The 16151-nt window shown below is 39.2% G+C and overlaps 1 protein-coding gene across 1 annotated transcript in view; it reads left to right on the top strand.

The window, feature by feature from the left end:
* The window catches only part of NCK2 (NCK adaptor protein 2), an 87788-nt gene extending 73338 nt beyond the window's left edge, over nucleotides 1–14450 (top strand). Inside the window, exons 4-5 of the mRNA XM_054382763.1 lie at nucleotides 2949–3670; nucleotides 13343–14450. Of these exons, the coding sequence (XP_054238738.1) occupies nucleotides 2949–3670; nucleotides 13343–13537 (917 nt within the window). The 3' untranslated portion in view covers nucleotides 13538–14450. The remainder of the gene's footprint in view (nucleotides 1–2948; nucleotides 3671–13342) is intronic.
* Nucleotides 14451–16151: the final 1701 nt, after the last annotated feature.

The raw sequence follows: 16151 nt of genomic DNA, 5'->3' as shown, positions 1-16151 counted from the left end.
ATTCTTGCTTAGCTGTGACCAGCGATCTTACTAAATTCTAATTTTAGACTTGTTTCCTAAGGAAATGAAGCTCAGATTAGTCATGCTGTCAGAGTCAGCTGTCATTGTCCGTCCATCTGTCCACCCTTGATAATTCAGCCAATTTTAAGTGAACTTGACAGACTGGCAGAGATAAACTAACTAGTTTTCTCCAACTCAGTGCCTAGGAGGGTCACTGCTGGTGTCCCTCACTGGAGGAGAAGCCAGAGCAATCCCAGCTCTAAGTTCAGTTCAAGCAAGGCTGAAAGGCAGTGGGGCACTGAGCACTGAGTTGGGCTGGACAGCCCAACAAAGTTAGGGAGGAAAACACCAGGGGAAATAGAGTTATATTTTGAAGGCTGTTTGGAGTTTGCAATGGGGAACTGGAGATATGAGAAGGACCTGAGGGAGATGCAAAGGTATTCATATGCTAAGGGGACTTATGGTGGATCCTGCAGGAGACAGTGGAGGCAGAAGAAGAGTAGTGCAGCAGAAGGTGTAAGGAGAAAAACAGGAACAGATTTCCTTTGTTCCGCTCATGGAACAACTTTTTTCCCCTTCTGTCATAGACACAGTTATGAATGTTGTAACCTCACGGAAAAAAATGTGTTGGATAGTGTCGTGTGTGCCCTTTTGCTGTGCTTGGCTGGAGATGGGTCTCTGTATAGTTAGCTATGTTGGTCAAACCAACTCAAAACATAATCTTTGGTGCTTATTAGTGCTACTGCAAAAGGCTAACTGTTACCATGCTATCAGCCTTAAAAGTTTGGTTACATTAAATGTTAAGCCTAAAATTAAAAAGCTCTGACTGTCTTTATTGACTAAGAAAAAAAGTGCTTGGATGATAACCTTTGGTTAAATATTTAGACACCTTATCAGAGTCCAGAATTTTATTTTTTATAAATTTGCTCCTTTCACCTCTGTCAACTTCTTGTTCTCTAGATACTCCAGTTTATGGCATTCTCCTATCACACTGCATCTCTGTATATCACAGTTATCTCTCTGCTCTGATTTTCAACTGGTTTTCTCCTGAACAGCTACTTCATCATTGCTATTTGTTTGGGTTTGTTTGGGGTTTTTTGGTTTATTTTCTTTATTAGTAGTTCTGGTGTCATTCCAAGAAGCGGTGCTCCATATCTCCATTACAAAGCACATCAAAACCTAAGCTTTTAATCTGGGAGGTTCAATCTTAGTGTAGGGCTTTATGTAGCGTGAATCTATAAAGTTGCTCGGTTTCCATGAAGTTATAATAAAAAATTTCCCCTCTTTCATAATAGAACATCCCTTATGTTATGTTTGTTTATATCACCCTAGTTTAATGCCTCTTACTTCTGATACATCCTTGTCTTTTGTTTGAAAAGCATCTCTAAAGTGATGACAATTTCTAGTCTTGGCAGAAATCAGAGCCTGGCCAGCTTCTGATTAATGCTTGCTTGGACACTCTTTTCCTGCTATTGTCTCCTCTGGTACAATAAGCTGCTCTCCCTCGTTTTGCTTGAAAGTGCAGCCGCCAGCTTTTGGCTAAAATGATGTAGTTGGAATAACATTAGGATGTAAGCAGGGTCCAGCAGGAAGCAAGGAGCTGCTGGGGAAGGTCAGGAAACACTTTAGGATCATTGGAATTTTCTAACATGTTCTGAGACATTAAGACTGTGTTAACTAATGTATTTAACCCTTTTAGTTATCAGTCCCTGTGAGGTTGTGTGTGTTCTGTGCTCTACAGCTAACCCTGTGAAATAAACCTGAGAGTTTTGCACTGAAAAAGCACCTTAGCTGAACATATTCATTGTATATGCATATACATATGTATATATATATTTTAAAAATTCACACACTTTTCAGCAGTGGAGTGATCAGACTAGTCCTGAGTGTTAAAAATAAAGGTTGTTTGTCAGTTTTGGTGGGCTTTTGTTTGCATTCAATCTGCTTTAATTGGTGTGGACTCACCTGCCAGCACAGCTCTGGGAGCATGGGGAAAAGTACAAATGCTCCTATCTCTATCTTGGTTGTTGCTTTCCATCCCTTGTGTGACATTTTGGTGTTGCTTGGTTTTGTGTTATACTGAGATTCTATCTTTTGTTTGCTTTTCAGAATTTGGGGCTTGTTCACTTTATAATTATGTTTATATATAAGCTTAAGCAGTCCTTGCTGCAAAAGTTTGCAAGTTGTGCAGTTGTTTTTCCATATTTGAACAGGCATTAGCATGGTTCCTCTAATTACCAGGAAAAAAAAAAGTTGCATATTTAATGTTACTGTTGTTTCTTCTGTACATTGTATTTCATGTTATAATTAAAGCCCCAACAGTACATCAGAATTTACAAATTGCAGGGGAGCACATGCAAATGGTCGTCTTCACCATCAGGCTTACACTTTTATAGTACATGATGAAATGTAGATGAAAGAGGTGTGGATTTCAAAAGAGGACTTGCAGTTGGAAGGAATTGTAGCTGTAGCTGCCTGGGGACTGAAGAATGGAGAGTGCAAAATGTAATCTACTGGGGAACTTGAACTTTTATTGCTGTACTGGTTTATTTTTGTGGATTTTCTTTCATGTTTTGCTCAACCAAATTGAAGTCATCACTAAAATTAAAAGCCATGATCATTTGGCTGGGTTTTTAAAAGCCGTAACAACAAGCTGTGCAACTGTTCCAGTGATTAGCAGTTCTTGTAGTGAAGAAACCACTGTTTTTAAGTGTGTTAAAACTCTGATACTTTGGAGAAAGGGAGAAGAACCATTGTAACATAAATTGTGCAGCAGCTGGATAATAAACTCTTAAAGCTACTATTTCCTGACTATATGGTGTTACAGAAGAGATCTCTCTTTAGCAGTGTCATTAGAGTGGCTGAGGAGCTTGTCACCATCAAAATTAGCCTTTGCAGTCTGGGGAAAAGAATTCTGAATGACCACTTTACATTTCTCTCTTTAACAGGTTTGGGGAAAACCAAGAGAAAGACGAGTGTGAGAGACGCTTCACCCACCCCTAGCACAGATGCAGAGTACCCATCCAACGGCAGCAGTGCTGACCGGATTTATGATCTTAACATTCCAGCGTACGTGAAATTTGCCTATGTCGCGGAGAGGGAGGATGAACTGTCCCTCGTTAAAGGATCCCGAGTGATTGTCATGGAGAAGTGCAGTGATGGCTGGTGGAGAGGTAGCTACAATGGACAAATTGGCTGGTTTCCTTCGAACTATGTGGTAGAGGAGGTTGAGGAGGCAACTGCAGATTCACCCAGCTTTCTCAGCTTAAGGAAAGGCGCTTCCATGAGTAACGGCCAGGGCGCCAAAGTACTCCACGTTGTTCAGACACTATATCCATTCAGCTCCGTCACAGAAGAAGAGCTCAATTTTGAAAAAGGGGAAACGATGGAAGTCATTGAAAAGCCAGAAAATGACCCTGAATGGTGGAAATGTAAAAATTCCAGAGGGCAGATTGGTCTTGTTCCTAAAAACTATGTAGTAATCATTAGCGATGGTCCTACAATTAACACTTCACATCCACCTCAGATAAGCTACACAGGACCATCTTCTACCGGACGGTTTGCTGGAAGAGAGTGGTATTACGGGAACGTTACCCGGCACCAAGCAGAATGTGCCCTGAACGAAAGGGGAGTGGAAGGAGACTTCCTTGTTAGAGATAGTGAATCCTCGGTAAGTGCTACTCGGCCCGACAGGCTGTGTAAGACTCGGTGTTTGGGTTAGTAAACATACAGGTTAATAGCTTCCCTATCTGCAGTAAAGGACTTCTCACCCTTAAAGAAGTAAGACACATTTGAGGGCTACAAACCCATCTGATTACTGCTTGTGAGAATGAGTCTTGCTGAAATGTGGTGACATTTACACTGAAATTTAACAGCTGGGTTCTGTATTACGCAGAGTTTTTAATTAATTGGAGAAGCAGACTTCATTTGACTTTTCATGTGTTCCTCATATGCAATCCCCCTCAAATTTATAGCACTACAAGATAAGGTACTTCTTTTGAATTGCAAATTTGCTCATTAATTTGCTTTTTTTAAAGCTAATTTCACAGGGGATCTTAGCTAATTTCACATGGGATACTTGCCTTGGTCAGTTTTGTTCTGCTTTTAATTGAATAATAAGATAGGTTCCTGAAACTATTGGTTAAACTGTTGGTTAAAAAGTCATTGTCATGTGTTTCTGCTCTAGTTAGATTCTTTAGGTTATAATACAGTAAAGTTATTATTGTATCCAATTGATAAGATTACAATGCACAACAGACAGAGTCAAGTCCACAGCTCTCATGCTTTGTAAATTGATCCTTGATGATACCAGAGGGATGTGGGTAAAGCTGATTGGGGATCGTTACAATTCTGAAAGTTCAAATTTAAAATTACACTGGAAGGCCTTTCATGTATGCTGGGCCCAGAGAATTCATAGTTAAAGCGCTCAAAATTTAATTATCCCCTGACTGTGATTTTGCAAAGGTGACAGATTTTAGTAACTCCCTAATGAATCTTTCAAAAGCTATCAAAAAAAAAAAATCTGAATTTGCAATTAGGGGTTTTCTGCACTTGTTTCAATTGTAGGGCCATTCCGTGAAGACAAGTTGTTGTTTAGTAGATGTCTCTGAGTGTTTTGTTGCTTCATAGACAGAAATTCAGAATTAATATAGTTACATTAGCTCAATCTTGTAGTTTAAGCATATGGTACTAGTGAAATAAGTATACTGTATACAGCTACAGACACCTATCTCTGTGCCATGTTTATATCAAGTTTCACTGTGCCCATATTGTGGGCTATCCTGGTTTACAACAAGTAAGCTATCAATTATGCTATTATTTGTCTAATTGTCTATAAATTGGGCGAAATCTGTTCCCATGTACTATTCCTCATGTAAATGATTTCAGTAACCAGTAACAGTAGTAGAGGTGGCTTGCCTGCACACTGGAAAACAAAGACTTTGCTTTAAGTAAGGGGAAGAATTAAACTTGAGCTCAAATCTGGAAGTAAAGATTTGTTTAGCTCCCAATACCTTTTTTTGGAAGTATGTTTCACGTTTCATTTGCTGATTCTGTTCTTCCCAAGTTAGAATTTCAGTTGCTCAGAAGAGATCCCAGAGTGAAGTAAAAATCTAAGGTAATATTGAGGCAGGTTCATTAGGTAGAACATACTAAAGATATGCTTTAGTGGGTAAGTATCTAAATATTTCAGGCCTCAGTTTGAATTCTCATGTGTTCCTTATATGCAGTGTTAAAATTTGGGATTGGCTGGCATGTTGGCGTTTCATGAGGGAGATGGACAGCTGAAAGACAAGGAAATTGTTAAATCTGTAGAGTTTTCTAAATCCAGATAAAACTGCATTCTAATTTGTGGAAAACATTAGAAGAACATGATGATGATGATGTTGATTATTATTATTATCTCCAGCTGTTCTTCAGATTTTTACATGTAATATTATTGACAAAATACAGTTCTGTAATAGTACCAAATAATTTTTTTCCAGTTAGTGTTGTGTGATTAAATGACATCTATCTTTCCTTGATAAATTTGCTGTGCAGAAGGCGTGATAGCTGTCAAACTACCCTTTTTTTGAAGCTCTATGTCAGTGAGTTCCTATTTCACTAAACAAAGTCAAATGCAATTAAACTACAGAACGGGAAAAAAAATTAGAAATTTAGAAAACATAACGGATTTACAGAGGTATCAAGGGTGCTTAGTCAACAGAGGAAAAGACTGAGGTGGGGCATGCAGTCATTTAAAATGTACAATGCAGTCATTTAAAATGTACAAAGCCAGTTGAGGGTTATGATAATCATCAAATTTCAGTAGTTCAGCTGTCTCTTCTAGATAGTGCCTTATCTGACAAGGGCCAGGAGGGTGTACTGGATGAGTGTACCCTCGGTGCATCCAGGAGTCCAGCAGGTAGAAGCTCACTTTCAGATCTGGATGCTGCATTTTGTGTTATCCTGAGACAGTGCATTTTTCTTCTGTCATTTGGGGACGTGCCAGGAGGAGTGTTTGAAAATTAATACACTGCTTAAAATACAAAGCCGCACAGCCATTTGCCAGAGCACACCATGTCACAGTGACCACTGTGCCATGGCTCATTGCTTTGCTTTTAAGAGTCTGCTTCTGGAGTAAACAAATTTCCCTGAAAGGACACAGTAACCTTTTAATTTAATATGACGTCATAACACTAAACACAGTTGTGTTCAAAGCAGTTTCAAATTTGCTGCCCTCACTGTTGCTAGGAAATTATTGCTTGTGGAGCACAAAAGGATTCATTCGGAATGTGGTTCTTCAAGTTGTTCCCAGCATCTAACACTGGAATCCCAGGAAGTTTACTCAGTTAATATTGCTGTAAATTGTTTGCACAAACACACACAAAAAAAGTGTGCTGAATTGAGGAGCTCTTTTTTTGTGTGTTTGGGGTTTTTTGGTTTTGTGTTTTGTTTTCTAATCTTGATCTGGTCTTGCAGATCTTGTATTTGGAGTGATATTGCACCATGAGAAAAAACTAATTATGCATATAATTACCTCCTTTGTGTTAGTACTACATGAGCGTTGCAGTTTCTAGTAGGTTTAGAGAAATATTTTACTAGATCTTAGTGTCTTGTCTGCCCTAATACATCATACTATGACATAATTTGTTTATCTATGTGAATTATAAAAACAGTGGGGATTGATAGGGGTTTTGTGGTATTTTGGGGGTTTTTGGGATCTGGGAGGGGTTGGGGGTTTTGTTTTTGTGTGTGTGGTTTTTTTATTATTATTTTTTGTTTTGTTGTTTGGTTTGGTTGAGTTTTTTGTTGGTGTTTTTTTGTTTGGGTGTTTTGAGTTTTTTTTTCCTGAGGTACCAGGAGTGATACAGTAAGCAAATGAGCATACTCAATAGCATTGGGAAAAAGATCATGAAAGATCTACTTCAAGCTTCTTGTGTATGGAACAGAGAAAGATCTAAAAAATAAGTCTTGAATTCTTGACAGTTGCCTTATTTCACATGCTTGGCTACAGAGGCTGTTCATGCTGTGGCTAAAAGTCATCAGGAGTGTTTGTGTGATCAGAGCAAAAGATTTTGATTAGAGAGACCAGACTGAACTGGGTGAAGCTGTCAGCTCTCCCGTTTCTCGTCTTTCCACCAGACAGCACTTTCCATTACATTGTGCTATGAACCCACCTATTAAAGCTCTGGATGCAGGGGTTATTGCTTTCTAAAAAGGCCCATAGATAAAGCTGTGAGTCATCCTGCTAATCTCACGCCTGTTTTTTGACCTGGTTTACGGTTTTCTATAGCCTTCTATCACCATAGTTAAAAAAAGTCCTGTATAAAAGTTTTCCTTAGACTGCTTTGAGTTTTGCTCTTATTACTGTGCTATGAAAAGCTCTCCATGAGTAGATCAAGGTTTCATTATTCTGTCTTGATGATACTTGTCATGTTTTTCTATTTCAAATTTCACAGTGTTTCTCAAGATTTAACTTACCAGATGTTTGTCTCACAGCTAGATTCCTTTAGCCAAAACTGCTCCCCTCAGTTACTTAGATCTAAGGGATGTTACCATAGTGGAGAATATCCCGAGATGAACTCTCCCAGGTATCTAGGAGCCTGATTATCTTTGTTAATTACGAAATGCTATTATTAGAACCATAAACTTGTTTGAACCATTTAAGTCCATAGTTTATGTAACAGGCACAGTTAACTACTGATAACATTTTTGCCAACTCTGTCATGCCTAGGTAATGTCACCTTAGTTTTAGAGATGTAAAAGAGGGGACTGAAGTGGGACATACCTCATTAGAAATACTGCTTGATTTGTTCTTTCTTTTACAGGCTTCCCGGTTGATAAAAACTGAATTTTGTGGGTTTAAGTAACACTTCAGAACAAGTAATGCAGATTTAATCTATGCATTCTCTGTACAGCCACAGCTTACTCTTTGAATTGCAGGCTCTTTAGAGGTCAGGTTTTTATTCTTTTTGTGTAGTACCTATCACAAGACAAACTAGTCTTGGCTGACACCTTTGGCCTGGTTTGGGCAGGTGATTGTCTTGCTTTGAAGATCTAAGATTCTGCCGGGGAGAGAAGCAAATTTGGAGGGAAGAGGGTTTTTTCTGTTCACATTAACACTGGGAAAAAAGTGTGCTTGCTAGTGCTGTAGCTGACAGGAAGCCTCAATAGGTTGTGGCTGGTGATGCGAGAGGGCAACCACACCACACCTCTAGCTTCTGAACAGATCCTCTGCTGCAGACACCCTTATACTTCAAAGGCAGCTTCTGTCAGGACTTGCAGTCCCCTTGACACTTCACTTGTAAGTGGGTATGAAACTGAAGATTAGACAAACACCACTGCTTCATAGCCCTAGTGTCTTCCCATGAAGCAGAGAAAATGTTATTTTTCTCAGACCAGTTCTGTATGGTAGCAGGAATGAGCTGTACAGGGCTGTTTTGTTTTGTTTTATTTTGTTTTGTTTTTCCAGTTTCAGGAGCAATTATTCATTAAGGAAGTAGCAGCTACCTTCTGCCAATAGGGTCACAGCTATCAAATTACAGTAACTGATCCTTAATGAGGTTGCAGGATATGGTATTAAGATGGTGATGGCTGTAGGCACATTAAGATGATACTGAGGATTGTAGGTGCAACTGGATTTGTGTCAGTCATTGGAGATCATATTTAGCTTCTGTGCTCTTTCTCCAGCAATAGCGACAGTAGAGGGAGGAGGCACAGGCTGAGAATTTGTATGCGTTTTGAAGTGCTGTTTCTGTAGCTTTCAGTGTGTCCCATATTTTCCTGGGGTGTTAATCCTACAAGTGTTGGATAGAAGCAATGAAGTGTGGCATTTGTTCAAAAACTGAAGCATTTGTCATGTTCTGTGACGTGCTGTAATTGACAAGAGAGGAGGAGAAAATTTATCTTTAAAAGCAGGCTTGAGGAAATATGCTAGTGGTTTACTTTAAATGGAAGAACAGAAATCATTAGGGCTGTACTTGAAGATTGATGGAGTCAGTTCATGTTTCTGACCTATAGAATGTTGTTTATATTGAAATTAAGCAGAAGGGGTAGAAAAAGGAATTTTGAACCCTTCCGGATGGTTCTGTTCAACCTGACCGTAGACGTTTGAGTTAGTTTTTTGGCTGGGTGACTGAGTTAGGAGGAGAAGTGAGAAAAAACATGGATATGGAAGTGGAAGGATCTAGTGGACTCCAGGGTAGGCTCACAGGTGGAGGCTCAAAGGGTTTGAAGAATGAGTGCATGAGCAGTATCTTCCATAAAGGAAGTCAAACTGGATTGAAAGGAAAAAAATGATACAGGATCAGTAAAAGGCTTTCAGAGGCAGTTATTTTTCCCAACATTGCCTTTTATGATAAAATTCTTCTTTTTCATTCTCAAATGGAGATTGTAAAGAGATTGTTTCTACTTGTTTTCTCTTATATTGCTTTATAACTTCATGCTGAAGTTTTTCATCTTTCTTTGAAAAGATATTGAAGTTTTTTGACCAAATAAGTAAAAATAAAATAACATCTTCCTACCTGTTGTCTTCCATGTGCTTTAGGCACCAGCTAGCTTATGGTCATTTAGTCATAAGAGGAGTTAAAGGAATTTGAAACAATTCAAATAAATACTACACCTGCACTGAAGAGCTGCAGATGCATAACAGCTAATCTTTAATTGTCTGTTTCAAGAATTGATTTAAGTTCAGGTTTAGGTCTTCCCAATTATGGTAGGATGAGAGTATTCACAGATTCGCTGCCATGAAGCTATGCTCTGTAATTCTGTTGCAGAATCATCAGTTTCTCTGTAGGTTTCGGGGATTAAAGCTAACTTCTGATATGCCTATATTTGGTGTATGTGAGGCTTTTATTCCTGGAAAAATAAGTATGCAAACATCTAAATGCAGCAGTTAATTTAAGAGGGAGAAGGGAGAAAAATTGGCCAGCTGTTGAAACAAAATAGCTTAAACAGTAAATAAAATAAACATACTTGGAGCAAATCCAAAGAAGACAGCAGGGAACTAAGTCAAGCTGTATTGAACCATACTTTGAAATGGTAATGTTAAGAGCAGTACTTCATCTACAGATTTTTTTAAAATAGGCTTTTTTTACCATTTTGTATTTGTCAGAGTGGGAAAGAACCAAAATAAAAACAAGTGCAAGTCCATTTGCTTTTGCTGTTCTTAAATCCTGTGGAAGTTACTACACTTGAGGCCAATAAAGGATTTCAGGATTTTTGCAACAGCTGTTTGAGCTCTTTGCACCGGATGATGGCTCTCAAAAGAGTTAGAGCAGCCTTTCCGCTAGTTTGTAGGGTTTTTTAATTAAATCAGATCACTAAAAGAATAAACTTTGTAATATATTTTGAAGACAATTTGCCATATTAATGTCTTCTGTTTATGCATCAATCTAATTAGCAGATCTGAGGTTGGAAAAAAAGGACAATAGTTCAGGAGAATGTTCATTCGTTAAAGTTATAATTAGAATGACAGGAGAAGTATTTAATGTATTCTGTAGATCACCTCACAGAGATCTAATTCTAGCTGGTACCTGGAACACAGGACAGTAGATCAGAGGTCTAAGACCTGTTTTAGCATCTACCTATTTGTGTGTCATTAGCACATTCTTTCTGGTGTCAAGATAATGATTGTCAGCAGACAGAAGGAACTTTGAAAACTCGTAACTTTGCCATGTTGAAAAAAAAATGTTCTTTGTTAGAAAACATAAGTTTGTTGAGCACAAAACCATTATTTCACTTATCTTTAAGCATTTGTCATAACATCTTTTCCTGTTCCTAAAACAAAAAAATGTGCTCAGTTCAGATTATGAACTTCCCAATTGCAAGTTCCTCTATTTTCATGAGAGCCCTTTGGTTACTTTTTGGTTTGGCCTAGTCATCACCCATGGAAGCAGCAGAACTTTTTCAGAAAGGGTCGATCTTGTTTTTTTGAATCTGAAACTGCTGGTCTGTAAGTGCGCCTCTTAGTAATGTCCTTGAAGAGTCTCTATGAACCTGCCTGGCAGCCTGCATGCAGAGCACAGCAGTCAGTGTGCTGCCAAGAGCCTGTGCCCTGAATCTCTTCTTCAGGAGCCCAGGTTTCTGCAGGCCTTTGCTTTGTTACGGTTCAATGGATGCTGCTTAGAGCTATGGTGAGGTCCTAGGCCTGTGTGGTGATAGCTGCCATAGGGTTTGTCCACACTGCATTTGGGATCTTAACCACAATGCGGTATTGGTACAACAGTCTGAGATCTAACCCAGTAGGTCAGGTGCTGAAAATAGGTCAGTCTTGATGTGAGCCCTGTGCAGCCTTGTTTGCAATGCTCTTGAGGCAGAGGTTTAGTATCAGAGCTAGCTGGCTTAAAATAGCATTTGTTCAACTTGGATCTAGGGATGGATGACAAAGCATGCACAAAACTTATCTTGGGCGGAGCACTGGAAACCCCAAAGATACGCTCTTATGCACATTTCATTCCAACCCTTTCCCTTACCCTTCAAGCCCTCTCCTCTTGGCAGTCACAGATCTTGCATGTTTTTCGAGACAGTGGCTGTGGGTCTGCTTAATGCCTGAAGCAGTCTTTCTCATGGAGTCTGCACTGACCTAGCCTGGTGACACTGGATTATAGATGGAAGAAGCAATTCTCGTATGGGTGCTACATTAAATAATTTTTAGAGAAGTGGTGCTTGTGGTTATCAAACGTAGTGGCTTGAAGTAGAAGAGGGTTAGACCAGAGGTGTAGGGAGCTACCCGCTGGCTTGAGGAGCATAAGAGGGGAGAGGGTGTGAGTCCAGGGAGATGGGACAGAACCAGATGAATGGGCACAGCAGGAATTCTATTTTCTCTAGGCAGGGCAGAAGGAGTCAAAGTAGAGAAGGAATACGTATGAAAACAGATGAGATGCAAAAGACAAGATTTTGGGATATCAGAATGTGAGGGATGTCTGGGGCAGAGACTTGCATCATTGCTGGGAAAAAACCTGGCGTGCTTGAGAAAACATTGTCTTCTAACTTACTTGGGCTCGTACTCAGTGTGTATCTGACCTTCCAAACACAGTGCTGAGGACTCCAGAGGCTGTGGTTTCATGAACCAAAGTATGCTGACAGCAGTAATATCTGATGGCTTCTACTCCCCTCTGCTCAGTCCTGTGCTGAGCCACAGCTGCATGCCATAAGGTGATGTTGTGAACTACATAGTCCCTCATGGGTTTTGTTTAGCCTGAATGAATTCAGGTTCACAGCGTGGGCCCAACCAAAGCAGTGGCATGCTGGAAGCGAGAACCAAGGGACTGCAGGAAGGCTGCCTCTGAAGTCTTGGTGCATGCCTTCAACAGTTTCTGTCGTCATGACGTCAGTGGGCAGAGGCTCTACAGTATCTCCAGAGTTACATCAGGCAGTTTTTTACTACAAACTCTGATTTGTGCTTTTTATTTTTTTCATTATTACTTTTTCCTGCTGGCTGGCAACATCCACCTCCAGCTAACTCTCACAAGGCAAAGTCTGCTCCCATCTCTATGACCAGCCATCAGTCATTGATGGCTAGTGATAGAGTTAAGCTAGAAGCATGGGACAGTGTGTCCTTTCTATCCTCCTATGGCATGTGGTACAGAAGGCAGAATAGTCTCATCCTGGGTATTTGGATGACCTCACTCTCTTCAGTAAAGCAACCAATTGCCAAGACAAAGAGTTATATCATATGAAATTGTTCTGTCCTGAGCAATTTAGTGCTTAAATTTGTCTTTTTTTGGGTAGTGGTTTGATGGTCAGGTTTAGATTATGTTTTCGGTTTATATATTTTTTTAATTTTTCTTTTTTGTACAAAAGAAATATGTACAATAGGAGAAATTATTCACTGTGTGTGATCATGAAGGTAAAAGGTGAATGTGGTTTTGTCTTTTGCAATGCAAAGCAAGAACAGCCCTCTAGTGGCCATGGCTCTAAAAAAAAAAAAAGTGAGAGAAGGAATTTTTTTTTTATCTCACCCAAGCAATGTTGCAATAATTGCTTTCTCCAGGACTCTCTAGCAAGTAAACAACACATAATGAAAGTTTTTCCCTTATCCTTGCCATTCTTGTGCTTCTAGCTTGAGTAACTAAAATAGCATTTGCAAGTTAGTTGTGTAATTGACAACTTCAGACTGTGCATCTGGGGAGTTTTCACTTAACTGACTTAACTGTGAACGTTAATAACGATGGCAATTATTTATTGAATAACAGACTACTGGGTTTCTTAAGTAGCTGAAGCAATGAGCTGTGGAACAAAGACTAGCAAAAATTAACATCAACAATATGACACAGTTTGTTCCTGAAGCCACAAAATTGTACCTTTATTTTGTTCACTTTTATGTAATTCTTTTTTTCTCTTTTCGAATTCTCCTTAACAGCCCAGTGACTTCTCAGTATCTCTAAAGGCATCGGGGAAGAACAAACATTTCAAGGTGCAGCTCGTGGACAATGTCTATTGTATTGGGCAGCGTCGCTTTAATACTATGGATGAGTTGGTGGAACACTACAAAAAGGCTCCCATCTTCACCAGTGAACACGGGGAAAAGCTATACCTTGTGAAAGCACTTCAGTGACGTTGAAGATGGACTTCAGGCCGTTTGGGCCTCTTATAACTTACAAGCCTTAGGTCCTAAATTCACTTTTATAGAGCGGAGCAATATCTGAAGCAGGCTTAAGGAATAGGCTCTTTCTAAAGTGTTTGCTCTGTCAGTTGCTGTTTGTCCTTTTTTGTTTTGGTTTGCTTTTTTGTGGTTTTTTTTGGGTTTTTTGTTTGCCTCTTTTTGTGTTCAGTTCTGTTTATCTCCGACCACCTCTCTTCAGGTTGAGAGTTTCCCCTGGGTGGCCGTGGCGAGCACTCATCTTCCTAACTTGTGTTGAAAACTCCCCTCTCCTGTGCACGTTTACATAGTTAGCCCAGATCAAGGAGGGGCGTTTTCAATTCCAAGCGGTGTTAATCTGTTCAGATTGCTCACGCAGGCAGAACTCTCTGCTCAGAGACATCGGGCACAGTTTGAATGCACTGAAGCTGCAGCTGCCTAAGTGAGAGGGAGTAGACATAACAGTTGTGGCTGTGAGTTCTGTAGCTATATCGCTTACCAAGTAGTATATTACAAAACCTCCTAGTTCCTAGAAGCACTCTTTACACTGTACTCTGCTATTACATTGCCTCTCTGACTCTTTGTAAAGAGTACACTAATTAAAAGCATTTTGTAATAGTACTTCTTAAACTACTATGGTAAGATTGTAGTAAAAGAAAACTATCTAGTGTATTTTGGTCTGTAATTGCAACAAAGAAATTTTATTTGAAAGTTGATTACTAGGGAAAGAATCAATGAATTGTAAAGGCTGAATGTTTTGGTAATCTACAACCAAATGTGCCATCCACATAATGCTTTTTCCTCTTGCCCTTCTGCTTGTTTGAATTAAACGATTATGTATTTAATTCTCGAAGTAATATGTATCTGTAGCTGATTGTTGACACTAATACAGAAGATTAATAAAAATTGATCTTGGGACAGGGTGGGGCGGGCTACCAACACTATATATATATTTGCTTTACAGAAAGAAATCTTCAGGTTTTACAGAGGATGGTGTGGTTGGTAGGAAAAGACATACAGAATGTTTATGAAGAAAATGCATTTTTCTCTTTTCTTTACATTTAAACTCCTTTATGGTTTAAATACACAGTTTAGATGGGACATTCCTGAGATTGAAGAAGGGATCGTGAGATCTCAAAATCTTGCATACTCAGTTTTTTGGATATTGTAATAAAAAAGGTATTATGTCATGATGGAGTACTGGATGTATCCTTGGCTGATGTATCCTTGGTATTGCTTTAGCAAGTCAAAATAGAGTGAGTAATTAATTTGTTTGTCCTGGAATTCGTGTGGCCCAAAAAATAACTTCTGGGAACAGCAGAGGACAATTTGGCGTGAGTCAGTGTCTCATGAGCTACATGTTACTTGATTCTGTGATAAGTCAGTCCACTCACTGCTTTGATGAAAACTGCAAGATGGAGCTCTTTCCTGGTACTTTTTTGCTATTAGAGCATGTTCCTTACCTATTCTGTATTTCAGCCAGTGGTAGTACAACGACCTCTGTGCGTAAGTCCAGTGTAGATTAAGCAGACACCAGCGCTGTCTGCTTTCCTTCAGTGTAAATCAGACCACTGACTGGAGACTTCACTGGTGTGTTGGAGAACGAACTGCAGTCTTGCTCAGACCTGAAAGGCAAGTACAATTTTTGAAGTTCTATAAACCTATGATTATCCCACTGCTCTTGAAATGCTATTTCTGTAATCTTTCCTGGATTGAAAACTGTATTTGAATTAACAAGTGGGTTTTTCTTGCGTGCATTAGCTAAAATTGGGCAGAGACAGTTCTGCTTGGTCCAGCTTAATAAAACAAAGTAGTGATTTGGTACAATCCAGAATGTTCGTTATCCTGAAGAACACCTACCTATAACTGTCTTCTAAGAATGTAGAACCTTTCCTTGGTCTCTCCTTTCTCTATTGGTGAGAAATACCAGCTGTTTACAGTCTACCTACAGAAGGAATCTGTAAGGAGCTGATGCTTAAATTTGATAAGTGAAGTCAGCAGATGTAGCTGTTAGCCTACTTAACTTTCTTTAGGTGAATCAAAGCATGCACCAAGTGTAGCAGTGACATTAAGAAAGTCAACTATGTAAGCTTTTTTGAGGTTTGAGTGAATTTCTTTTCAATCTCATAAACTCTGTAGTCTTTGGAAAGAAAGGAGTGGTTTTCCTTCTCAGTAAACTGATTACTGCAATTACTTATTCACACCCCTTTTTCATTTTCCTGAATGTTCCCCGTTTTCCTGTTCCAGGAGCTTTCATATGCCACTTTTTTATAGTCCCCTTATGCAAGCTCTATTAGTTCCTAACCCCTTTTGAGTCTTAATAGCTTAGAACTAAATCAAATAGTCATGCAAGTGAAATTTTTACTATATGCTTTATATTTTAGTAGATTTGTCAGGTTTTTTGTTTTGTTTTTTGTTGTTGGCTGTTTTGGGGGGGTGTTTGGGGTTTTTGATTGGGGTTTTTTTTTTTTTTTGTCCTTACCTCATCTTCGGAACAGCTTCTGTGTATTGAGGTGTGAATTGTGCAAGTATTTTGTTTTGGAAGCAATTAGTTAATTTATTGACTCAGCAGTGTGAATGAGTAGCTCAT

The sequence above is a fragment of the Indicator indicator genome, chromosome 1 (assembly GCF_027791375.1).
Source record: "Indicator indicator isolate 239-I01 chromosome 1, UM_Iind_1.1, whole genome shotgun sequence".
Taxonomy (NCBI): domain Eukaryota; kingdom Metazoa; phylum Chordata; class Aves; order Piciformes; family Indicatoridae; genus Indicator; species Indicator indicator.
The sequence above is the reverse complement of the archived record's forward strand: the minus strand, read 5'-3'. Positions and strand labels throughout refer to the sequence as shown.